Source organism: Artibeus jamaicensis, unplaced genomic scaffold (genome assembly GCF_021234435.1).
Source record: "Artibeus jamaicensis isolate MK-2021 breed Jamaican fruit bat unplaced genomic scaffold, CSHL_Jam_final contig_1128, whole genome shotgun sequence".
Classification (NCBI taxonomy): Eukaryota; Metazoa; Chordata; class Mammalia; order Chiroptera; family Phyllostomidae; genus Artibeus; species Artibeus jamaicensis.
This window is the reverse complement of record NW_026521220.1, coordinates 143,082-168,525: the sequence shown is the minus strand read 5'-3', so window position 1 is coordinate 168,525 and position 25,444 is coordinate 143,082. Positions and strand designations below refer to the sequence as shown.

The window sequence follows — 25,444 nt, the reverse complement described above, 5'->3', positions numbered from 1 at the left end:
AGAGGGAATATTGTTCTTTGCAGGTGATGTGATAATCCACTTAAAAAACAACCCAAGACAATCAGCTAAAGAACTATTAGAACTACTCTGAGTTAAATAAAGTTAACTTAATACAAAAGCCACATACAAAAATCAGTAGTTTTCCCTTCTATACAAACAGTAACCATTTAAGATGTGAAATTGGAAAAAATTTCATAGCTTCGATAAAAATTATATTTAAAACTCCCAGGAAAAAACTTAACAGAAAATAGGCAGGATTTGCAGGAATAAAATACAAAACAACTCGGCTGATTGAAAAGTGTGTGAGGAGGGCAGGTCACGGTCCTGGAAGAAGATGCCAAGCGCCACACAGATGTCAGTTCTTTTCTCATATATTCCATAAAACCACAAACAGACACGAAAAGAATAGTTTCTGAAAAGTGAGTGAATTGATTCTAAAGCCCAACAGAAAGAATGATGACAGCAAATAGGCTATTTTGAAAAACAATGGTAATGATGGGTTCTCTCCCTATCAGGTACCAAAACGTACTTGAAAACCGCAATAGTTCAAACAGGGTGGAACAGATGCAGGACTAGATCATTAGATCGTTAAGACCACAGAGGGACTGTGATAAATCAGTAATTTAGTATCTGACAGAAGTTGCATTTACATCCAGCAAGTACGTGATGCCTGGCTCTCCATTTACAAAATCAATAAGGCCACATCCTTACCTACACAAAAATAAACTCCAGGTGACATCAAAAGAAGCACACAAACACCAAAACAATGAAAACCCCCGAATGAGGGGTTTGAGAACAATGATCTTGTAATATTGAAATAAAGATATCTGTCCATGCTCTCTCACAGATCACAGAAACCATAAAGAAGAAGTTAAGCCAGTCTGACATACAAAAATTAAAAATGGCTTAACAGAAAATGCCTCCATTAACAACAGGCATAAAATGGATCGGGAAGAAATATTTCCAACATAGGTACTTAACAAGGGGGTTGAGATCTCCAACAGATAAAGAGTTTCTATAGTTCTTTAAGAAAATGCAACCAACTAACTGGGAACATAGGCAAAATGACAAGCGGTAAATTCACAAGAGAAATAAAATGAGTCAATAGCAATAGGAAAGGAAAATAAATTTTCTCGACAATCAAAGAAATAGGCAACAAACATACTCCCATTTTTGTTCATTAAATAGGGATATTAATAAAATGACAGCAGTACCACAGTGTTGGCCAGGAAGTAGAGGAAAGGGCAGCCTCATTCACTGCAGTGAGGAACTTTGGAGCGGCCCTTCCGGAGGACCACTGGGCCCCAGCTGGGAACATCCCCAAAGCGCCCTCTCTCTGACCCCACAGTTCCGCTTCCAGGCACTTATCCTGTGGAAATGCCCAAGTGCCGGTGTCCACGCACACCCAGCACATACGTGTGCCTGTGGGGATTTCAGCAGGGTGTCGCTTGTAACTTATATTTTTTAATGGGAAACAGCCTGAATGTCCATGAATAGGGGAATGCTTAAATGTATTGCAGTTTATCTGAACTTTGCAGTGTTACAAAGCCATGACGAGAACACGGGAGATCCCTACCGGTTGACATAGAAGATGTCAAGAACAGGTTGTTTAAAAAGCTGGTTGCAGGGTAATAATATGCAGAGTACAATTCCATTTATGAAAAATAAAACCTGCACACGACTGGCTGTGTCTGTGCGTGTTTTCAGGGACATGCACTCGTGGCAGAGTGGCTGGCAGGGTACACACTGAACTACAGCAGCTGCCTAGTAGGTTTTAGGGTAAGATGTGGAGAGATAATAAGCAGAAACACTCAGTTTTTACTTTACATACGTCTGTGCTTAATCTCTGTTCACTAGGACATGTTACTCTTGTATCAAAATGACTTTAGAAGATGAAAGCGAAATATTTTCATAACTACAGATAACTGTAAAGCAAGAATCAAAATCAGGTAAAATCCCACCAGCCAGAGACATATCACTGACATTTTTCTACATTTTCTGATAAGCTTTTGAAAAGGCACATGGATTAAAAAACCCAACTGGAAGCATTCTGTGTATTAGACACTGTACATCCTCTAAAAAATGGAATCTGCCATATTATTCAAGATGCTGCAGGAACGCAATTTGGGGTTTGCCTGCGGTGCCTTCAGATGGGTATTCATTCCATGCTGTGTCTGCTCACACCCTTCCTGCTGATGTTCAGGTTGTTTCCAGTTTTCTCCCATCGTTAAGGATGTTGGGCTAATCATTTTTGCGTGTAGACCTTTGCTTATATCTTTGATTATCTCCCCCCCAAAGGATGAATTCCTAGAAGTGGAATTACACTATTTTAATAAATACACGTTCTTTTATGACATATGTTGCTAAAACGGCTGCACATTTTAGACTCCTACAGACAGTCCATGAGGGTACCCACTCCTCTCCGTCCACCCTCCGGTCTGGTCACTTCAGTTCACTTGCCGACGTCTGAGGAGGTTTCGGACCCACGCTGCTTCCGTGTCCCCAAGGCGCAGGCTTTGGCTACTGCACCTTCTACACTCTCTAATCAGGCCTCACCCCAGTCTCTGGTCTGGAGCCATTTTTCCAAAATACGAATCTGATTCTGACAGTTTTCTACTAAGATCTCGCAACAGTTCCTCCTGGACCCCAAGTTGAAACCCGGGCGTACAAGGCACAAGACCCGCACGATCTCCGCCCCAGCTCTGGCGCCCGGTTCCCTGGAGCTGCCGCACCTGCTCCCTGTATTGACCTGTATTTTCCTCTCTCTTTCCCATGTTGCTCCCTTTGCCTGGAACGTTCTCATCACCGGGCAGCCGCCTCGCGCTAAGGGGGATGCCCCATAAGACCAACTTGGGCATCCCCTCTCACCTTACTGCTCCTAAAATGTCCATGGGTCTGTCCCCACAACGGGACATGACTCCCTGGTTCAGGTACAACTGAGTTGCGTTCCTAGACCTGGCCCCAGGAATCATTTATGAGAGTTGAGTCGAGGACGTGGGAGAGACAAAGCCAAGTCCTTACTCCCTTCTCTTGGACCATTTTGTTAACACACAGGACATGCAGCTGAAGTCACAGCATTCAGTCCTGGGACTTCTCCCAGTCCCGGGACTGCGGTCACCTCTCTGGGCCTCTGTCTGGCTCTGACGCCAGGACCTAATGGAGACCTGGAGTCGGAGGCCCTGCCCCCAGAATGATAAGTGCCTCATAAAAAATAAGAATCAGTGCAAACAAATCCATACTGAACAAAAAAGCCAACTCTTTAAATAAGGCCAGTGTCTGCCCAGGACCCTGCTCTCCAGCAGACTCTCCCTTCCTCCACATCCTTCCCGCATGCCTTGTGGAGTTCCTTACCTGTCCCTCAGGCTCCAAGGGCTGCTTCCTGCGGAGGCTGGGGGCCTGGGGTCCTGCTCTGAAGTGCTGCTCTCAGGGGCGGCGGACCACAGTGGCCATGGCCAGGCCCGATAGCAGCAGTGGCCAGTGCTTCCTGAGGCCAGGGCTCTGCCTCCTGGAGTCCTCATGGCCCACTTGGCCTGTCCTGGACCTCCTCTTCCTTCAGGGTCAAAGGCACGTCTGTCCTGGCCTCCAGGGTGAGCTCCCTGGGAAGGGTGGGTGCTGTTGGTAGAAGCCCCAGGTCCTTGTTTGTAGCAGCCATCCCAGTGTGTCCTGGCCCAAATAGCCCGTCCTCTGCCTCGGCCTTCTCTGGAGCCTGTCCTCAGTGCCCGGTCCTCTCCAGGGTTACTACCTGAGAGATCTTCCTTAGAGTGGCATCTGCCAAGTGCCCTGCGGTGGCTGGGATCCAGACCTCAACCATCCCCCCGGAAACCCCCGCCGGCCCCGCCCCTGGGGCACTGGGTGGAACACACCTGCTCTGGCCCAATTCCCCCAGTTCCCCAAGGTCACCTCTGATCCGTGAAGCATCTCCCTGGGGCCTGGAGAGGCCACGGAGGGCAGCCGAGCACCCAGTGGGTGAGCAGTTGAGTTCCTTGGGGCGGTCCTGTGGCTTCTCTTCTGACCAGGCCGCCAGGCTGGGCCCCTGCACACTCTGCTCCCGCCAGTCCAGCCTGGCCCTTCCATGGCGGCTTGGTCAGTCCTCGTAGGTTTGGTTGGCTCCTCACTCAGCTTCTCCACTAGGCGAGGGATCTACGGGGAGTGACCTCTACCCCTCATTCAAGCAGTAATGTCAAGCTCATGAATGTTGAAACCATCCAGACCTAGGTTACCCCTGAGCCTCAGGCTCATCTGTGAAATGGGGGCAGGCCCGAGGGTGAATGCAATCATGTGTCTGCTAATCACCCGTGCAGAGCAAATGTCCCTTCCCTGTCCTCTTATTGTGGGCTTTGGAGCAACTCCTAGTGTGTCCTTGAGGCAAGTGGCCCTGTTGCACAGGTGGGAAAACTAAAGCCCAGAGCAGATGCATGCAGGACCCAGGGCACTTCCAGGATGCAGGGTGCAGGGTGAGCTGGAATCCAGAAGTGACTTTGTCCCCTGCATTTCTGGCCCTCTGCCCACCTGGAAGGTTGTGCTTTGTACCCAAGGGAGCCAGGTTTGGGTTCTGTTGGGCAGGGATGCAGGAGGCACGGGCTGCTCAGGCACTTTTTGGGTTGGGGTTCATTTTGAACCCCAAGAATATAATACATAGTACAACAATGAGCGTAATGCTGCTTATGTAGCCCTGACAATGGCACCTGCTCCCTCTGAGCCAATGTGGTCTCCCCGACTTAGAAGATGAGGAAAGCACTGTTCAAGCAGGTCACACATTTTCCTGGGGCCGCCCAGCCAGGAGGCCTGGCCCTGGTCCAGCTCCGGAGTGTGCTTTGTTGTTGTGGGTCTCTGTGGAGTCGTGCTGCTGGGTGTCTGGGGGAACTCGGGCTGTAGGTTCCTGCCTGTCATGCCCAGCACCCACACTCTTGCTTTCCAGTTGCCTTTTTGGCCACAGGATCTTTCATATCTCCGCTCTAGCCCAGAGTCGCAGCTCCTAGAACTCCTGGTTTCATGTTTTGGCAGCTCCAAAGGGGGCTCCAGGGCCCACCAACCTTGACTTTGGCTGCACGGTCTCTTTACGAGTTGTCTGGCCCGTGTTTTGAGTCAGATACCCATTAATTTTTCTGCTACATTCAGTGAGCATCAATCCAGATCTTTCCATGGGATGCGGTAACAAGTAGCCGGGGACTTCAGTTCCTTGGTGTGGATAATGATGGCCAAGAACAGCTGTCTGAGGGCCTCTTCATTTCTGCCTGTCTCCTGAGCAAAGGCACTGATTGCCCTTGGGGTGCCTGTCCAAGGATGTGTTCCAAAGGTGCTTGCCAAGGATGCTTGGGCAGTGAACAGCGATGTGGTCTCCCTCAGGAGCAGCCTGTGCTTACTAGTCAGTATGAAAGGTTTGGGGTCCCAAGATTTGGGGATGTGCAGGGGGTCACCTGGTCCTCTTCACATCTCCTTGTGGGGCTCAGAGAACTGGTGGAAGAAGATACTGCTATTCCAGCTGCTGTTCGTGATGATGCTGATACTCTGGCTACTTGAAGGATAAACTATGAGCAATAAGTGGTTTTTGTCTCTGGCCCAGAGGTCTCATGTCTCCTGCCAGCATCTGGGAGTCTGAAGCAGGCTCATCTTTTAGCTTGCAAGTAGAGTAAAATTCTCAGGCCCTCTACTGCTCTTGGTCATGGTGCTAGGGAGCAGGGGGAAAGGAGCAAAGTTGGTAATGATGGTTAGGACTTAATGGTTTGACCAAACTCAGCAGAGCATCTTTCAAGGGACCACAGGCTGGGCCTTCCCAAGCCACACACACACTGCTTGGGCAGCTCTGAGGGATCAGGTCTGGCCAGTGCTGCACCGTGCAACCCACATATCCCTGGCCTTGGAGACAGTCAAGGCCCTGAACGGTGACAGGGAGTGGGTGCCCCAACAGACATAATGCAGGGGGCAGGGGAGGCCCTGGGAGGCCCCTGCTCCAGTCCAGCTTCTCCCCATTTTGTTCTTGACCCACTGCAGCCTCTGACCTTGGGCTCCTGGGGGCTTGGGACAGGGTCTGCCCCAGGGGTTCAGGCTGAAGCTGCTCCATCCCATCACCCCTGTGTGGGTGTGACTCTCACCCCATGTCCATGACCCAGAAGGTTTGGTTCCCCCGGGGATGACCCCAGGTCTTGGGGAGAAGGGGCTGTCCCTAGCCAAACCATTCTCATCTGCCCCTCCTCCCCAGCCTCTGCACCTGCCTCTGGGCAAACCCCACCGCCGACCACATCCTCCACCAACCACATCCTCCTGTGGTGGCTGCGGTCGGAAATCCGGGTCTGGCTACAGTCTGGGGACCCTCAAGAGATGGGCTGGGACTTCCCAGCTGGCACAGCGACAGCTCTGGCCCCTCCAGACTTGCTCCCCATCCCCTCCCCAGTCTCAGATGTGCCTTGTGCTGAGGGAAGAATTCAGGTTGGGCCAGAGGAGTGTGGGCCCCACTGTCTGGCTCATTGGACCCCCCACTCAGGGTTCCTGAGTCCTCTGCATCCCACCCTGCCCCTTCTTTCCTGGAGGGGAGGTGTGTGACCCTGCCCAGTCACTTCTGCCCTGCTCCCCGATTCGGAGGGTGCCCCCTGCTGATAAGTCTCCAGCCCACTCTCCACCCCACAGGCCAACACACCTGCTGGAGGCCATGGACTCCTTTGCCCCAGCCCAGGTCTCCCGGGCCCTGCACTCCCCTCCATTCCCAAACTCAAGCCCCTGGTCCCTCTCATCTCACTGTGAGCATTTCGCCATCATTCCTGCAGGTGGTGGGGTTAGGGGGAGGGAGCCCCGAGGCAGAGGGTGATAAACAACCCATCTAGGAATATGACAGAGGTTCTGGAGTCTGAGAGTCTTCAGTGTCAGGGTCTGGCTCTGCAGCTCCTGGGCCCCTCGAGGGGTCCACAGGGGCCCTGAAGACCCCGGCTCTTCTCGTGATCCTGGAGTGCAGCCCCTCCAGCAAGTGGGGAGAGAATACTGCTGCTTCTCTAGACAACTCGGACTCATGAGCGGTGCAGGGCTCTTTCAGCCCCTACTGATGAGAAGAAACAGACTTGCACAGGGGGGTTCTTTCCTGGGACAGGCAGTAGCTTGGTGTAAAGACTGTGCCTTGAGACTTGCCAGGACCAGTAGACCTGGGAGGACCAGCCTTTCTGGACACAGGAGGGGCCAGCCTGGAACTGGCGGCTTTGGAAAATGTCAGTGTTTTAACCTTCTGTCCCAGTCCAGCTGCCTGGGGTGCAGCTGGAAGGACAGAGTCCATTAGGGGGCAGCAGAGACCAGCAGTAGAGGGAGGCAAAGCCCAGAAAGGGCTGGAGCTCTGAAGATGGAGGCAGGCAGCAGACCAGGTGAGGGCTCCACTGGACAGAGCTGGAGGGAGATGCGGGGGCAGCACTCTGGTTCTGCATCCTCCCCAGCACCCACCTCACTCCTGGAAACTGGACCAGGTCTGGGCGGGGCGGTGGGGAACAAGTGAAGCAAGTGAGACAAGTCTTGCCTGTGTAGGGTGGGAACCTGACTTCACTTAACACTTTGATGTTTCATTCGTCATGGAATATTTTTATATTAATTTTGATTTTAAAAAATATTGTGTTAAATATTATTTATCTTGATTAGCAAGTTTTGGGCATGCCCTTAAATTTTGCATGCAAGAAAAATGTCTTACTTGCTTCACACTTCACTCTGGTCCTGGCCGTGTCTGGAACTCGGGGACACCTGTTATTTACAGCCCAAAGGTGTGGTGATGGAATGGGTCCCACCGGAACAGGTGTGGTCGGCACTCTGCAGTTCCCACACCTTCTAACCAGGCGGGAACCTGATTTCCCAGCTCCTTTCCCAAGTCCTGTCTGACGCCTGCAGGGGGCAGTGCACTCCCATCACGAGGAGACTGCATGCAGGTGGCCGCTTTGCTGCGGCTGCAGCTCCTGTCTCAGTTCCACCAGCACCAATCAGCCCGGTTGTGTTCATCATCCTGAGCCTCCAAAGGACCAGTCTCCCTTATTCGTTCACAGGAGGTGTGGCATCCGATTGGCTCCCTGAACTAATCTGACTTCTATTGAATTCTTATTTCCTTATTCCTAAAAGCCCATGCACCCTCACTTCATTTATAATTCATACACGGCACACAATACTAGCTGCTACAGTGCATGTCATAAATTAAATAATGAAAAATAGCCCCATGACTTACCTTGTTCTTAAAAAAGGAATATGAAATAAACCGATGGACTTCCGCCAAGATTTAGGCATAGGTGGATGTGCCGTGCCTTCTCACACAACCAAGTTTAGAGACAACCAAATATTAGCAACAGGAAACACAGCCAGAACACGGAAAATTGAACTTTTCGGAAGTATGTTAACAAATTCTTCAGCCTGACTGGTAAGGGGCGAAATCAGCGGCTGGTGAAGCGGGATTGCACAGGAGGTCTCGGTCAGCCGGACTCAGGCGCAGAATCCAGACACGCGGAATCCAGGCACAGGGTTGGACCTAGTGAGTGAACGAGCGAGCCACCAGGCAAGCGACCGCGGGGGAGACAGCGGGGGAGCGGTGCTGCGTGTTGACTGTGGTCGCGCATTTGTGCGCGGGCGAACAGGCGAGGGAGTGGGCGGTTGGACTGGGGCCCGGCAGGTCCCCGCAGCAAGCGGCAGTGGAGGGCACTGCCATTTCCCTGCTCTGACCCCACCTCCACATACAGCGTCATAACCCAGCGACTCTGAGTAGCCCGGCCCAGGTGAACCACCTAAGGCACTGCTCCTCACCCAGCTGTGAGAAACAGCAGAGGGGGTCGCCATTTCCCCGCTCTGACCACGCCCCCACATATAGCGTCACAACCCAGCGACCTGGGAGTCCAAGGCACTGCTTCTCACACTTAAAGGGCCAGAACAGACCAAAAATGTCACAAGATCTCAAAGTCCCAGAGCCTATAGATCTAAGCGATGAAGAAATAGCAAAACTCTCAGATGCACAGTTTAAAACACTGGTCATCAGGATCCTCACAGAACTGGTTGATTATACCGACAAATTAGACAAATATATGAAGGTGAAACTAATTGAAATGAATGGAATTACACAGGACACCAATAGCAATGAAAAGAAAACTGGGACTCAAATCAATGGAGTGGACCAGAAGAAAGCAAATAATGGCCAAACAGAAAAGAGTCAAGAAGCAAGAATTCAAAGAAATGAGGAGAGTCTTAGGATCCTCCAGGACATCTTTAAATGCTCCAACATCCGAATTATAGGGGTACCAGAAGGGGGAAAGGCACAGCCACCAGTGGAAAACTTATTTGAACAAATAATAAAGGAGAATTTCCCCAATCTGGCAAAGGAAATAGACTTCCAAGAAATCCAGGAAGCTCAGAGAGTCCCAAAGAAGTTGGACCCAAGAAAGGAACACACCAAGGCACATCATAATTACATTAGCCAAAATTAAAATGAAGGAGAGAATCCTAGAAGCAGCAAGAGCTAAGGGGACAGTCACCTACAAAGGAGTCCCCATCAGACTGTCAGCTGATTTCTCAAAAGAGACCTTACAGGCAAGAAGGGGCTGGAAAGAGGTATTCCAAGTCATGAAATCCAAAGACCTACAACCAAGATTGCTCTACCCAGCAAAACTTTCATTTAGAATGGAAGGACAGATAAGGTGCTTCTCAGATAAGATCAAATTCAAGGAGTTCATCATCATCAAGCCCTTATTATATGAAATGTTAAAGGGACTTATCTAAGAAAAAGAAGTTAAAGAAGCATGAACAGTGAAAGGACAACAAACTCACAGTTATTAACAACCACACCTAAAACAAAAGCAAACTAAAAGGACAGCTAGATCAGGAGTGGAAACATAGAAATGAAGATCTCAAGGAGGGTTAGCAACAGGGGAGTGGGAGGAGGAGAAGGGGGGAGAAGGTACAGAAAATAAGTAGCATAGACAGTAGATAGAAAATAGATGGGGGGGCAAGAATAGCATGGGAAATATAGAATCTAAAGGAATTGAGACACATGGTCATAAACTAAGGGGGGGTAATGGTGGGGATGGGGAGTAGGGTGGAGGGGAATGAAGGGGGGAATAGAACAACTGTAACAGCATAATAAAAAAAATAAAAAATAAAAAAAGAAAAATAATTGCTAAGTAAAAAAAAAAAAGAAATAAACCGATGATCACAAATGGCACCTTATTTAATGTTCAGTTCACCAGAATTAATGCCCTTAATTTTCAGCGATTTTTGTGATATTCCTCAAAATACCCAAATAAAGTCAGACGGGTTTGTGCAGAAGTGCATCTGAGCAGAGTACGTGATAGGTCCGCCTGGCTGGGCCAACCAGATGAGGACCACAGTCAGGGACACAGTGTTGGCTGAGGTGGCCTCATGCGCTCGTGTTCACAAGAACACACTGTGCCAGGTGGGAGAGAGGAGGGGACTCTCTTCTGCAGCCTTGAACCTACATGGTTTCCAATATCAGGAGAGGTGACAACGTGACAGGAGATGGACAGAGAGTAGGGCGAGCCCAGGATGGACTGTGTCCCCCTCTCAGCACTGAGACACTGGCAAAGAGCCCCATCCCCGCCCTGCATGGGAACCTGTATAACTACCAGCCTCAGGGCTGCACGGAGCACAGAGGGAGGCTCAGAGAGGCCGTGTTGTCCCCTGGGGTCTGTGAGGTTTGCTTCCTGACCTTCCACCTTAGCCACATTAGGTTGCAGTCACAGCTGCTGGTATCAGGAGACGAAATTATAATGTCCAATGTCACTGCTGCTCCTGACAGATACAGTCCCCATCTGTCCAGGGGCCCTACATGCCTGGCAGAAATGAGAAGTCAGGACGCAGTGGGCCCCAACCCTGATGGGAGGGACAGATGTGGGCAGGCGTGAGGACGGGGTCAAGACCACAGGGAGCCTGGGTGGGAGGGACAGCAGGTGCCCTGTGCTAGACAGATGGTGTGTTCCTGTGGTGACTGTCGCTGAGCTGCGAGTGTCAGGTGGACAGGAGTGAAGCCACTCCCTTGTGATCCTAGGGGGGACGGTCACACAGGCAGGTTTCTGGTCGCTTCATGACCAAGGCTACAGCTGCATCTGCATCTTAGTCCATCCCAGGGGACCTGTGTGCTCTGGTATCAGTCACCATGGAAACTCTCACATCCTCCTGCTGCTTCCTAGGCCACCGGGGTCTTGGTGCTCAACTGTCCTGCCCTCATCAGACTGAGCTTCATTCAGGTGCTGGACCCCGTGACGTTGTGGAGAAAGCGTTTTACACACAGCTGCATGAGTGGTGTTGGGAGAGAAAATGGGTCCCTTTCTAACCTTGGTCTTCATCACTTTCTCCATTATGAACAGATTCTGTGTCTCTGACAGCAGGCGCTCAGTGTTTTCTTTGGTAGCATCTCATGCGCTGTCTATCGCAACCTGTGCATTTTGAATTCCTAATATTACACCTCTTTATCTAGGTTTCCAGTTTGGATTTTTGGCCTTTGTGTCTTCCCTTGCCATGTGAAATCATTTGTCCTTTTTTATGATTGGAGGAAATACCATCACAGTCACATTTTCTGGGTCCTAGTCCCGAAACTGTGTCATCTGGGCCATTCCAGGGCCTTTTGGATAAAATGGTTTTACATTCACAACAGTCCTGTTTCCCTGATTCTTTGCAGGAAAGTCTGACAGGGTGTCAGGCAACAAGACTGATTCCTGTTGGATCTGGAACAGAAGTGTGTCCCCCTGTGTCAGGGATTCCATTTGGGGTTCAGTGTCTTACTGGTCACAGGTCCATCCTGTGTCCACCTGCTCTCACTGACACTTTCTGAGATGCCACCAGAGCAGACCTTGGTTGGGACTAAGTTCCCCACTGTGGGACACAAGGTCTTCTGACTCATCCACCTGGTGCCTGAACTGGGAGCTTCCCCCTGACTGGGCACAAGCACTGCAGGCTGGTGTGCTGACCTGTGACCGTCCCCTCCCGTGTCCTCGTGTGGCTCCCTCCTCAGCCTCAGCTGGTTTCCTCCCACGTGTGCTCACCAGTAACATTTATAGACACCTGAGTGTCTTCTCTGTGGGGCCCTCGCCTCTCCCACATGCTCCTGGGCTGTTATTTCCTCTCTGTGACCCTGGACAATCCCTCCGACACAGAGAACCCCACTCAGGGAGGTGTCAGGGGTCTCTCTGACACCTCCCTGAGTGGAAAGAAGCTCAGAAGCAAGACCTGGGAACTGCAAACTGGTGACAGTAAGGGGCTTAGCTGGGGGGTACTGGGTCCTTGTGACCTGAGGCAGGGCCTGCATCTTGGCATCAGGTGTCCACGGGGCTGAATCATACCTAGGGAGAGGTTTGACCCTGAGGGAGGCAATTCTCTGCCCCGTGGGAACTTCCCAGTGAGGGCACAGCCATGGTCACCGGGGCTCCAGCAGGGGTCCTGGGTGTGCAGATGCTGGTTGGCCCCAGTCAGAGGCCTGGGAAGCCGCGGAGCCTGGGACCTGTGGAGCTCAGCTGAGCTGGCAGCTCTGGGGATGAATTCAGAGCATTGCACAAGGAACACCAGTCACCATGATGCAGAAATTGAAGGACTGTCACTTCTGGACACAGGACAGAAGCAGGCTGTCTTCTTAACAGGCCCTCTTTTCAGAATTGAGTCAGTGGCCCAGACACAGCAGGCAGCCGGGTCCTGCCGCCCTGATTCCACTCCTGACCCACCCTCTGCACAGCTGCCTGAGGCTGGGAGGAGGGGAACATTTGGACACCTGAGAAATGGGACCTGGGCCAAAGCTGCTCACGGCTTTGTCTGCCGTCCTTGTGGGGCCCGAGGGGAGTGTGGCACAGACTGAGGTTTTTGTCTCACTTCCCCGTCTGTCTGTGTCACCGTGAGTTTTACTACTGCTGTCCCACATCTGACAGTAATAGTCAGCCTCGTCCTGGGCCTGGGCCCCGCTGATGGTCAGGGTGGCCGTGTTCCCTGATTTGGAGGCTGAGAATTGGTCAGGGATCCCTGAGGGCCGGTTGATATCCTCATAAATGACCAGCACTGGGGCCTGGTCGGGCTTCTTCTGGTACCAGTGCACATTTTTACTTCCAATGCTGTTTCCCCCACAGGTGATCCTGGCCGTCTGTCCCAGCTGCACCGACGCCAAGGACGGCTGTGTCAGCTCGTAGGAGGACACAGAACCTGCAAGACAAGAAAGGACAGGTGGGTTTAAGGACGAAGGACCCCTTCCCAGGAGACTCTCGCCTGCCCTTCTTGGAGAGATCTACAGGGACTCTCTGGGCCATCAGTCTCAGCCCACGTGTCCCAAGGATCCAGCTGACCCAAGAAGCCTGTGAAGACATGAGGACCCTCCTGTCCCTTTCTCCGGGCAGGGTCAGGCCCTCAGGCTCACTCAGACCAGTGAGCACAGTGGAGGAAACAGCACCCCCAGCCCCTCAATCCTGCAGCACAGTCAGGGGCATTGGATCTCCCGGGCAGTGCCCTGCTGAGCTCAGAGTCAGGGTCAGGTTTGTCCAGATCCCTGGGGTTGGCGGTGAGTGGGAGCCTGGGAGCAGCACCTGTGCAGTGAGCCAGGAGGCCGAGGAGGAGAGGCATCCAGGCCATGGTGGAGGTGCCCCGCTTCTGCTCCCTGAGGCCCCAGGCTGGGCAGCCTTCCTCCCAGGCCTCTCTTATCCCCTTGCTGCAGAGAGAGCTGCTGGGCATGCAAATCAGCCAGGGCTCAGGGGCGCTGCCTGAGGAGCTGGGTGGTTCTTGATGGGGGCTCAGCCTGAGAGACTCAGGGAAGAGTGGGGTGGTCCCTGCAGACCCCATCTCATTCCCAGGGGATTCAGGTTCATCCCCTGGTGCCATAGTGTGGGGCTGGCATCTCTATACCAGACTGCTCCTGGCCTCACTCCTGGGCTGACCTGGCCAGAACCAAGCTCACACGTGGTATTTGTTTGCATGTTCTGAACCCACTATAGAGTGTTAACTGCAGTGGTGACAGTATGAGCCTGAGGTCTGAGCAGGGTCCCACCCCAGTGACAGTGTGTGAGCATCAGAGCCTGAAAGACATTCCCACCTTGCTCAGGGCACACGAAGAACGTGAAGCCCCAGAGATGCTGTCAGTTTCTAAGCTGGTTCCAGCTCCTGGGACAGGTCATAGATGCTGTGCCCCATGTGCTCAGTGTCAGCTAATGCCAGGGTCAGCCCCAGTGCTAGAGAAGGTGTGACAGTTACAGTGTTAGCACTAATGGGGTGGGCTGGGCAGGAATGAACTACCAGGACCTGTGATGGAAAAACAGGCCAGTTCTACAGGAACCCAACCTGAGAGAGTCAGTCAGTGTGTTATGTCATCAGTGTCAGAGGTGAGAGTGTGGAAAAGTTACTCCTGTTTCCACAGGTGTGAGTGGTGGTTAATAACCCCCTGTTTTAGAACAATTAAATTATTTCAAATATTAATAAGGGGCAGATGATTCAAAACATAAATTATAATAATCCCCCTGCAGGTTAGAATTCCTCATGCCCAGGCCCTCCCAGTCTCCAAGAGGCTCTGCCAGGTGGCCTCTGCTGCCCCCTGGTGGCCTCCCCACACTGGCTGCAGGGGGAGCAGGTGTGTGCTCTGTCCAGGTGCAGAGTCTGAACCCACTGCTCAGGTGGTGACTCCCTGATCCAGGGACCACGGGTCCCAGGGGGCATTGCTGTTTCCTCCATAACCACCCTGACCTCAAGACCAGGCACAAGTGGCTCAGAACACCCATAAAAGTACAAATAGGCTCAGTGGGAGGAGGAACAGGCGGGCCCCCCTGAAGCATCTATCTCTGACATATCCTTTGGGTAGCTGTGTGATTCTGGGGCTTGCATGGGGGACACAAAACTTGTGCACTGCCTCTCACTGATGGCACCACTAGTACAGGTTGAAAACAGGGCGCTGGTGGCATCTGCCCCAAAGACTGAGACAGGAGATGCTCACCCAGCAAACAGTGGTTCAGCCCCATTGTGTCTGCCAGACACTGCGTCCCGGGTGAGACATGTGAATGGGATTAGTCCAGCCTCACAGATGCCAGTGTGCACATGGGAGCACACAGTGGACATGCTGGTGTCGGTGGCACAGCACAGTCACCGCCACCTTCTACCTGTACCTTGTCTTCTATTTTCTGTTCAAAGACAGATGATTGCTCATTCCAGGTTTGTCTTGGCTGGTATTGAACTTGTGGCTCTGTTTGACCTGTGGGTGTCAGTCAGCTGGGTGTTTCCCTAACAACTTGGGCTCTTGTGAAGGGAAGAAACAGATTGGATTTGGGCACCTCTTGTTCCCTTGGCCTTGGGTGTGACAGCTGAACTGCAATGACCATGCTGAGGACCGTCTGCAGCAAGAAGGAGAGCAGAGCCTCCCCTGGAGACACGTTGGTAAAGAAATTGAGAGGCATGAGGACCTCACAGGGCGGTGAGTGTCTGCGAATACCGGTTGGGCCCCAGACTTGTTGCTGCAGGAGGTGAAGAGGCTCCCGTCTGCCCACGTCTCTTGTTGTCCTGTCTGTGTTTGGATTAAAAAACTTTCTAATGAGAAAATAATTAGCAGAAATCAATCAATTAAGCAATCAATAAAAGTAATTACAGGAGAATAACTGTGCAGCTGCTGCACTATTCAGATAATGAGTTGAGATCAGACAAGAATGGACAGCAGGTCCTGTGTGGGGAGACGCTGGAGGGGTCTCTCTGGAGGGGACCCTGGAGCTGCCATCAGGGTGGGAAGAGGGAGCAGGAGGAGGAAGTGAGTGTGGGGACAGCAGGGTCAGTGTCCTGGGGGGAGGGTGTGGTCTGTCAGAGCAGGAAGGACAGTGAGAAACTAAGGGGGTTATGGTCCAAACCAGGTCGGCCCAATGTGACCTGAATCTGTCACATTAAGGTATGAGGGGCAGGACTGACGTCACACTGAGCAGACACACTTGGCCCAGGAGTCAGAGCAACTGAAGGGGGACCCAGGGGAAGGAGGAGCCACTGCACTGTGACACCCTGTCCTGTGTCAGGGAAATGAGTGATCAGGTGCCACACAAATACTGTCACTACACAGGGGCTGCCTCTTCCCCTCTGGTTTGCACAGGAAGCCACACGGGACCTTCTCTCCTGATTCAGAGAATTCTGACAACACATCAGTCCTGCTGCACAAGTTACGACCTTGTGAGAAATGTCACATTGGACTTGAACTAGGTGTGAGTGAGACACCTGAGTTTATCATAAGATGTTCCTGTTCTTCTCAAACCATAGAGGTAACATTGTCGTAACTCTGTTATATATTATATGATATATGCTACGATCCCGTGGTTCAAACACGGCCCAGCGATTGCAATTCAGGGCAATCATTTCAGACACTGCAAACTGACGTCCACAGAGAAACTGTACACACGTGTGTGTTTCTGGGCCCTGGTGTGCAGTCCCCCAAGGTGAGAACCTTCCAGGCGTCTCTGCAGGGGTGGGTGGTCAAACAGACTGGGACCACCCAGATCACAGAATTCTGCTCAGCAAGGAAATGGAACAAACTTAATGCAACAGCAATTTTGACGAATGTTGGGGTGTAATGTAAAGCAAAGTATGCCAATCCAAGATGGCTATCTACTATAAGATTTGATTTATTTCATGTCAACAGACCATTTCTGCAGAGCAAAGGTTTTAGAAATGAAGAAGTCATTAAGGTGCAGGGAAGGGCTCCTGGGCGGGAGGAGGTGGACACTGTCACACAAGGACAACAGGGGGCCCCTGTGTCAGGTGTGTTCTCCGCCTTGACTGCCGGGATGGACACGTGAACGCACACCTGACACACACTCCCATCACTGTGAGCACACGCACACCTTGTGAAGAGGAAGCAATTAAAGGAAGAGTTAATGAAAAGGAACAAGGAGCACAAGATAGAGGGACTGACAAGTTACATACAACAGTAACAAACCCCCAAACAGACGGATGGACCGAGGGAGATGCAGAGAGGGAGGGACGCAGATGCAGAGGGACCTGCGGGGCGAGGCCGCCTCCTCTGCTCAGGCTCCCTCTGGCCCTGCACCCCTCGTCCCTCCCTCCCCAGCTCCATCCGCCTCCTGGGCACGTCCTGGGGCCCGTTTCAGCTGCTCATTTGGGAGCCTCTGTCAAGGCCACGGGCAAGACTAGGACTACTTCCCCTATTGTTCACAGGCTGAACCGCGCCGTGAGGACGTCACGGGGACTGTGGCTGCAAACTGCTACTTTCCGGTCTCAGAACCACCTGGCACCTCTGAAACCAAAGCCACAGGTAAGGAGCACCAATGAAACGGACCCTTCTTCACACCATTCACTAGTCAGTTTTACAGGACAGAGGTGACAGTGGTGCCACTGAGACCCTGACCCTGTCACATCCCCTGACCAAAAGGAATGGCTTCTAAGGGGCCCCCTGTCCTTCTGTGACCTGGGATGTGAAGTGGCAGCTGCCTCACTGGCTGGTCACCATCTAAGCACAGCAGGAGGCGACCTGTGACTGCTCCTCTGCACTCCCTGTCGTCACTAACACAGGTCCCTCTGTCTGTCCATCGAGGCCACTGCTGACTTTCTTCCACGTTACCAGCAGCACAGGCCCCGGGGGGACCTGGACAAGGTGTGGTCCACACTCGGGTTGGAACTTCATTCCCCACAGTCCTCCTGACCCACTGTCCTGCAGCGGGGGTGGTGGACGACACTCCACCCACTAGAGGGCCCGAGGGAGCCTTGTTTGGGACAGAGTCGCTGTGCCCCTTGCAGAGAACAACCCTTGACTGGAGAGGGGAGGATGGGCATGATCCAGGTCCCCGTGACCCAGCTCCCTTGGCTGACTGAGGTCACCACGGGACTGACCCTGAGTCCATGTCCTCATGCTTGCCCTGCCCCCTGTCCACTACCTCCCCAGAGACCTTCTCCCCTCCTGCCTCGTGGGGGTCACAGAGGCCACGGGCAGCTCCTGGACTTTCATCTCAGAGTCAGTCACTGGGTCCAGCCCTGAAATCCCAGCTGAGCCAGCTCAGACCAGTGTCCTAGAATCAGTGTTACTGTGGAGAGTGGGCTGGTCCATGTTGACTCCAAGGTTGGGGTGTGTGTTAAAGGTGCTTTGTCTTCCACTGGTAGGAAGGTTGTGGAGGAAACTAGTGTAACAGGAAACCGGCAACTTCCATGTGTACGTCCGGAGGGTCACCCACGGGGCTGAGCCTTGTTGCCAGTGAGCAGTGTATTTCACGCCAGTGTCCCCGTCCCCCATGCTCTGCTGCCGCCCCCGTGAACGTGGTGCTGTCCTGTCTCTAGAAAACTCCGGTGGGCACGTGTGGAGTCCTCCTTGGCACCACAGGCTGAGAATCTGGCACGGCTGTGGGGCCCAGGCCGTGCCCCTCATGGGTCCTGCTGCGGACCTCCCAACAGGCACCCGCTTCCCTCCCAGACCCAGCTCTGCTCCCATCACAGGGTCAGGTGTCTCTGTCCTGCCTCCACTGAAGGACAAATGCTTCCTGCTGAACCTCAGTCCGTACAGCACTCCTGCTTCACTACAGGTGTCCTGAGTCAATATAGTCACTGTTCCCACTTCCAAGGTCGCCACTGGGACACCAAGGTCCACTGTCCTTCCTTGAGAAGAGCCCCAAGATGGGAGCAAAGGGCCAGATGGTTCCTATGGACTCGGTCAGCTCAGCCTAAGTTACGAGCTGCATCTGCCTCTCCTTAGGGGTGTCCCCAGGAGGAGGTGCAGGATGATGGGACAGTCAACCAATGAAGTCAGGGTCTCAGGGTCCTGGGGAGGGAGAGGGAGCAGGTCAGCCAGAAGCAGTGGGGAGGTGGGAGAGGAGGAGGGAGGTTTTGGCCTCACTTCCCCTTTGTCTGTGTCACTGTGGCTTAACGAGTTTGGCCATCAATGCTATAGTCTGCACCACAGTAATAGTCAGCCTCGTCCTCAGACTGGAGGTTGGAGATGGTCAAGTAGCGGTTGGCCCCAGAGCTGGAGCCTGAGAACCGGTCGGGGATTCCGACCCCCTTGGTGTGGCTTCCATCACTCTTAAGCTGCATCACATACCGAGGGGCCTTCCCTGGCTGCTGCTGATACCATTCAATGATGTAGCTGCTGTGCTCACTGCTGAGGGTGCAGGTGAGCTTGGCCGAGGCTCCCGGGGAGGCAGAAGCAGACGGGGGCTGGGTCAGCACAGGCGCAGCACAGAGACCTGCAGACACAAAATGCAGGGATGATACCAAATGCACACAGACTGGACAGATGCCTGTTGAAACTGTTCTTGGAGAAAACCTGGACCCCTGAGTGCCCAGGGATGCTCTGACCTGTGGAGAAAACCAGGGGCAGGAGGTAGAAGTGAGCCCAGTCCATGGTGGGAGTGGCTTCCAGGAGCTCTGCCCTGAGGTTGCCCAGCTGGCACTGGTCTCTCCAGCCCCTGTCTTATCCTCTGTCCTTCTAGCTCAGGAGGGAGGAGCATGAATGCAAATCTGTTTTCCATTGCTCAACTTGTCTATCTCAGCTCTTGTCTTAACTCTGGGTGTAACAGCCTCCTGCTGGTGATTTCCTGAGGTCAGAAGAAGGTCCAGGTGTGGGTTTCATTGTTAAGAGTTGATGTTACCCAATTGAAGTGTCTTCAAAGGAGCCTCGGTCATGCCCTTTGCTCTTGAGCCCAGTTGAGGGAACTTACCTTTAAGTTCCCCAAACCAGGACCCACAGTGCCCCCTGGTGTCTTCAGGCTGAATATCATCCTACATCTGTAGCTAGTGTATCAGATGGCTACTTCTATGTTGGAGTAGAACTTGGTAAAGGATGGTGAACGGGCAACGGCGTAACCTTGGTGAGGATTTTATATTCAACTCTCACCTGATGTCACAATAACCCGAAATCAGCATAACCCCACGTCATCCCCGTGCTGGAGGCCCAGCGCCCCCCTGCTAGTTTAATGGGCAGGGGGCGGTCATTGCAAGGGTATGATTTTTCCAGGGTTCCCCAGGACAGTGATGAGGAATCAAGACTTCCCTCCATGAGGTGGACCCAGAGCCTGAGCGTTGTGTCCTCTCCTTGCCCTGCCCCTCTCTGGGCCCTGCGTCCCCACTGCCCCCACCTCAGGACCCCTGTCACCACCCTCTTCTCTCTAGCCTGGGGCCCCATCCTCCCAGACTCTGCTGTGTTGAGCACTCAGGTCCTCACCTGTCTGCAGCTGTGTTTCCCAGTGACACACAGGACTGTGTGTGGGAAACTCGGGGACCCTCCCACAGCTCCCTCCCTGGCAGAGGGCACAGGGTCCCATGTCAAAGGGGCATTGGCATCAGGGGACTGGACAGAGTTCATTTCAGGCTGGGTCTCTAACAGTTTATGTCAGGGTTGTTTTCTCACAGGGTCAAAACCGTTGAGTTTCTGTAAGTGTCAGTGTTGGGAGAGAAGCCTTTTAAGTTTATAAAACTGTAAAACTTTACATTTTCAGGAAAGCACTTTCTACCTGCTGTCCCAGACAAATACATGGGCTGTCCCCCTGGTGGTGCTGAGGGTGCAGTGAAGTGAGTTCAGGTACAAAATGCTGGAGGCCTCGTCCTTGGAGGGGACAGTGCAGCCCTGAGGTGACACATGTGCACAGACAGACCCCTGAGTCACTCCTCAGAGTTTGGTCTGAGAGACAGTGGAGAGGGGACCAGGGTCTGGTGTCTGAGACATGCCCCCCACTGTCCCCAGCTGAGGGGACCACAGCAGCTCCTCTCTGCCCTTCCCACTGCAGGCCATCCACTCCTCACACTCACACCTCAGGGACCCATGGGGCCCACTGGCCCCTCCTGCAGGGCAGCCTGTGCTGTGGGTACCTGACCACCTGGGAGGTCACCTGTGAGTGCCATCCGGGGGGATTTCACCTTCAAACCATGACCTGTACCTGTGAGGTAGGGAAATATATTCCTTTCTTAAAATGCAACTCATCCTGCTTCAAGAAAATATTTCTTAGTCTTCCCTCTAGATCAGTGCACAAAGTATAACATTATGACTTGAATGAGTTTTATGGAAACCAGCTCCCCAGTGAGAGGGAGATTATTTATTAAAAAATACAAAAGGAACATTGTCATCCTTCCACTAACTAATAATAAATGTGTTCAATAACCCTGATTTGTCTTTAAAGCTGCAGTTGTATTCGATATTGTGTATTTGAGAATGGAACTAATGTGGACGCACATGTAAATATTCCCTCCATGGCCTGTTCTCAACCTTCTTGGGCTGGTGGAAAGTGGAGCAGCTTTTCCTGCCTGATGAGGCCTCTGTGTCATGGGGCCCTCCATCGCCCCCTGGTGTCTGTCATGTGTACTGCATGGACAGTTACCCAAGGACACTTCATCCCTGTAACCTGCTTGGTCCAATGTGGTGGCAACAGGTCATCACAGCTGTTGAGCATGAAATGAGAGTTGTCCCCGAAGAGATGTGCTGCTGTTCTGAAATACACAGCAACTTTCCCAGTTTAAAAACAATGTAAAATATATCAATAATTTTATATTTGATTCACATTGAAATGTTTTCTTTTTTCTTTGAAAATTTCATTATTGTTATTCCGTTACAGTTATCCAAATTGTTTCCCCCTTTGCCCTCCTCCATCCAGCCAACTCACCACTCCCACAGTCAGTCCCCACACTGTTGTCCATGTCCATGGGTTATTTATACTTTTTCTTTGTCTAGTCTCAGCCCCTTCTTTCCACCATTGTCCCCTCCCCCTCACCTCTGGTCCCTGTCAGTGTGTTCCACGTTTCTGTGCCTGTGGTTCTATTTTCTCATTGGTTCTTTTTGATCCTTAGGTTCGTCTTATTGGTGAGATCATACGGTATTTCTATTTCACTGACTGGCTTATTTCACTTAGCGTCATATTCTCCAGTTCCATCCATGATGTCTCAAAAGGTAGGAGTTCCTTCTCTCTTTCTGTTGCACAGTATTCCATTATGTAAAAGTACCAGAATATTTTGATTCACTTGTTTACTGATGGGCACTTGGTCTGTTTTCAGCCCTTGACTATTGTAGATAGCACTGCTATGAACTTTGGGGTCCATAAATTCTTTTGAATTGGTATTTCAGGATTCTTAGGGTATAATTCCAGCAGTGAATTGATGGGTCAAAAGGCAGTTCCATTTTTAGTTCTTTTAAGGAAATTCTACACTATTTTTTTTACAATGGATGCACCAGTGTGCATTCTTACCAACAGTGCACGAGGCTTCCCTTCTCTCCACAACCTTGCCAGCACTTGTTGTTTGTTGATTTGTCTATGATCGTCACTCTGATGGGTGTGAAGTGGTATCTCATTGTAGTTTTAATTTGCATCTCTCTTATGGCTAGTGACGTTGAGCATCTTTTCCTATGTCTTGAGTCATCTGTGTCCTCCTTGGAGAAGTATCTATTTAGGCCTTTTGTATACTTCTAAATTGTATTGTTTTCCTGACTCATGTTGAGTTGTATGAGTTACTCATATATCTTGGATATCAGACCCTTGACCGATGTGTCATTGGCAAATATGTTCTCCCATTTGGTTGCTTCCATTTTCACTTTAACCATGGTTTCTTTAGCTGTGCAGAAGCTTTTTAATTTGATGTAGCTTCAAACAAATTAAATTAGGCATAAATCAATAAACTGGTAAAAATTTTATGCTGAAAACTATTATCTGTTTATGAAACTGATAAAAGATCTAAATGGATAGAAAAGCACAGTGTTTACAGATTAGAAGACTCAATATAGAAAAAATGTTAATTCTCTTCAGAACTGGCATAAAGATTTAACAAAGTGCAAATTAAAATCCCTGCATATTCTCTGCAGATATAAACATAAGTATTTTAAAACTCACATGGAAAGACATAGGAACTAGATTATCCAAAGTAAAGAATAAATTTAAGTAAACATATTTATTTTCTATAGTCTTAAGATTAGTCAAGAAAGGGTGGAATTAGCAAATAGACATGTTGAGCAATAGAAAAGAATGGAGAATTTAGAAACATACCCACAACAATATAATGAAATCTTTTTTGATTGTTGTTCAAGTACAGTTACCTCCATTCCTTCCACCACTCTCCATACCCCATCATCTAATTGAATTAAACAAAATATATTCTGAAAACCAATCCCAACGGTTTCATCTCATCTTTTAAATGTGGACCCTGGGACATTTACAGTTGTCCCTGTGGTTCCGATGGGACAGGGCTGGGTGCGCTTTGCAGTCCCCATACCAGTCAGTGGCTTTACAGAAAGGAGAAGATCTCTCTGGCATTTAAAGGAAAAGCCGATCTTAGTTTTAGAGCCAGTGAGAGGCCACGGGACGGAGGTGAGGACCAGCGGCTCTGGGGCTGTAACCCTGGTTTGCTACAGGTCCGCCTCTTTGTGGTCCCAGCCTTAGACAAGGCTGCTGCCTACCTCAGCTTCCCCGTCTGTGAGGAGAGGAGGTGACGAGAAGTTTCTTCATTGTGTATTTGAGACTAAACTATTTAGTAAATTTAAAGTGCTGTGCATGTGCTGACGTGTTTTAAACACAGATGATGCTACTCCTCCTGTTCTCATTAATGTCCTTCATCCTTGTCCTTAATGGGAAGCAAGGACAACAGAACGGTGGACAGAGGAAATCCCAGAAACAGAGAGTCCGGGACATCTGTCATTGTGGGACTCCTTGGCTGCACCGAAGTGCACACACGTGTGCACACAGAAGTGCGCAGGCCCACATACCTCCTGACCTTTGCACAGGTCACAGAGGCACATCAGCCGGCTGTGGCTCGCCCCCTGGGTCTCTGGTCTTGGGGAGGTGACCCTGGTCCTCAGCAGAGACCACACTGGACAGCCCATCAGGACTGCCCCACACACGGCTTCAGACAGTGGAGATCTGTGGTGTGGGTCATCTCACCCACTTTCCCCACTACGGCTGGCCCCGCCTGTGACTCCTCATCCTGGGAGGGGACCTGGTTTAGCAGAGACTCCAGCCTGACCTGCACGGCGTTGACCTCAGTGTGTGTCCTCTGACCTGTCCACCAAAGGCAGCATGAAGGTCTGGGTGGCAGGTGATGACCTGAAAGAACAGGTCTCCTGCGGTTGACAGGTGGTGCCTTTCTGTGTGACTGTCACTGAGCTGTGAGTGGCAGGTGGACAGCAGTGAACCCCTCCCAGTGTGGTCCTAGGAGGACACTGGTCAGACAGGCATGTTCCTGGGCCAACCCTGATGCACTGCAGCTGCATCTGCATCTTAGTCCATCCCAAAGCCCTGTGTGCCCTGGTCTGAGTCTCCATGGAGACTCTCACTTTTTTTTTCTGTCCCCAGCTCCTTCTTAGGACATCAGGGTCTTGGCGCTGAACTGTCCTGCCCTCGTCAGACTGAGCTTCATTCAGGTGCTGGATCCCGTGATGTCGTGGAGGAAACTGTTTTACAAACAGACACATGGGGGGAGTTTGGAGAGAAGGTGGGATCCCTTTCTAACCTTGGTCTGTGTTACTTTCTGCTTCATTATGAACAGATTTTGTTGCTCTGATACCAGGTGCTGAGTGGTTTTTTTTGGTAGCATCTCATTGCTGTCAATCTCATCCCATATATTTTCAATCCCCAATATTATAGCGCCTATATCTAGGTTTCCAATTAGGATTTTTGGCCTTTGTGTCTTCCTCTGCTGAGTCAAATCATTTGTCCACCTTATGATTGAAGGAAATAAGTTACAGTCATCTTTTCTGTGTCCTAGTCCACAAATTATATCATCTGGACGATGTCAGGGCTATTCAGAAAAAAAGTGGATTTCATATTCATACTAGTCCTCTTTTCCTGATTCCTTGCAGGAAAATTTGACAGGGTATCAGGCAACATGACTGATTTCTGTTAGATCTGAAACATATGTGTCTCCTCCTGTGTCAAGGATTCCCACTTGGGGTTCAGTGACTTTCCTGGTCCCAGGTCTGTCCTGTTTCCATGGCCCTGCAAACACCAGGTCAGGTCCTACCTGTGAGACAGAATCCACTGCTGCCCCACCCTCTGCACAACTGCCTGAGATCTGAGGTCTGGGACCTGAGGCAGAAGTGCTCATGGCTTTGTCTCTGGTCCTGTTTGGGCTAGAGGAGAGTGTGACACAGATGGGGAAGGTGGTTTTTGTCTCACTTCCCCCTTGGCCTGTGTCACCGTGAGTGGTACCACTGCTGTCCCATGTGTTACAGTAATAGTCAGCCTCGTCCTCAGACTGGAGGTTGGAGATGGTCAAGTAGCGGTCGGCCCCAGAGCTGGAGCCTGAGAAGCGGTCTGGGATCCCGTCCCCCTTGCTCTGGCTTCCGTCACTCTTTAGCCACATCACATAGCGAGGGGCCTTCCCTGCCTGCTGCTGATACCAGCGAATGTTGTAGCCACTGTGCTCACTGCTGAGGGTGCAGGTGAGCTTGGCCGAGGCTCCCAGGGAGGCAGAAGCAGATGGGGGCTGGGTCAGCACAGGTGCAGCACAGAGACCTGCAAACACAAAACACAGGGGTGATGTCAAATGCACCCAGACTGAATAGATGACCTTGGAGCTGTTC

The 25,444-nt window shown here is 51.4% G+C and overlaps 2 protein-coding genes and 1 gene segment (V, D, J or C); all 3 read right to left on the bottom strand.

Moving 5' to 3' along the window:
* The window catches only part of LOC119055078 (immunoglobulin lambda variable 2-18-like), a 52,534-nt gene that overhangs the window by 3,642 nt on the left and 23,448 nt on the right, over positions 1-25,444 (bottom strand).
* LOC119040903 (immunoglobulin lambda-1 light chain-like) overlaps positions 1-25,444 on the bottom strand; it is a 59,877-nt gene that overhangs the window by 17,241 nt on the left and 17,192 nt on the right. Inside the window, exons 1-2 of one of the 5 annotated variants that reach the window (XM_053664468.1) lie at positions 13,515-13,587; positions 12,840-13,137 (exon numbers count right to left, since the gene is read on the bottom strand). The exons of 3 other annotated variants lie outside the window; for them this stretch is intronic. In XM_053664468.1, coding sequence (XP_053520443.1) covers positions 12,840-13,137; positions 13,515-13,560 — 344 coding nt within the window. In that variant the 5' untranslated portion in view covers positions 13,561-13,587. Of the gene's footprint in view, positions 1-12,839; positions 13,138-13,514; positions 13,588-25,444 lie in introns of those variants that run through there. One more of the 5 variants, XM_053664471.1, reaches the window with a different exon arrangement.
* The window catches only part of LOC128627292 (immunoglobulin lambda-1 light chain-like), a 39,240-nt gene that overhangs the window by 13,669 nt on the left and 127 nt on the right, over positions 1-25,444 (bottom strand). Inside the window, exon 2 of the mRNA XM_053664454.1 lies at positions 25,071-25,376. Within this exon, the coding sequence (XP_053520429.1) occupies positions 25,071-25,376 (306 nt within the window). The remainder of the gene's footprint in view (positions 1-25,070; positions 25,377-25,444) is intronic.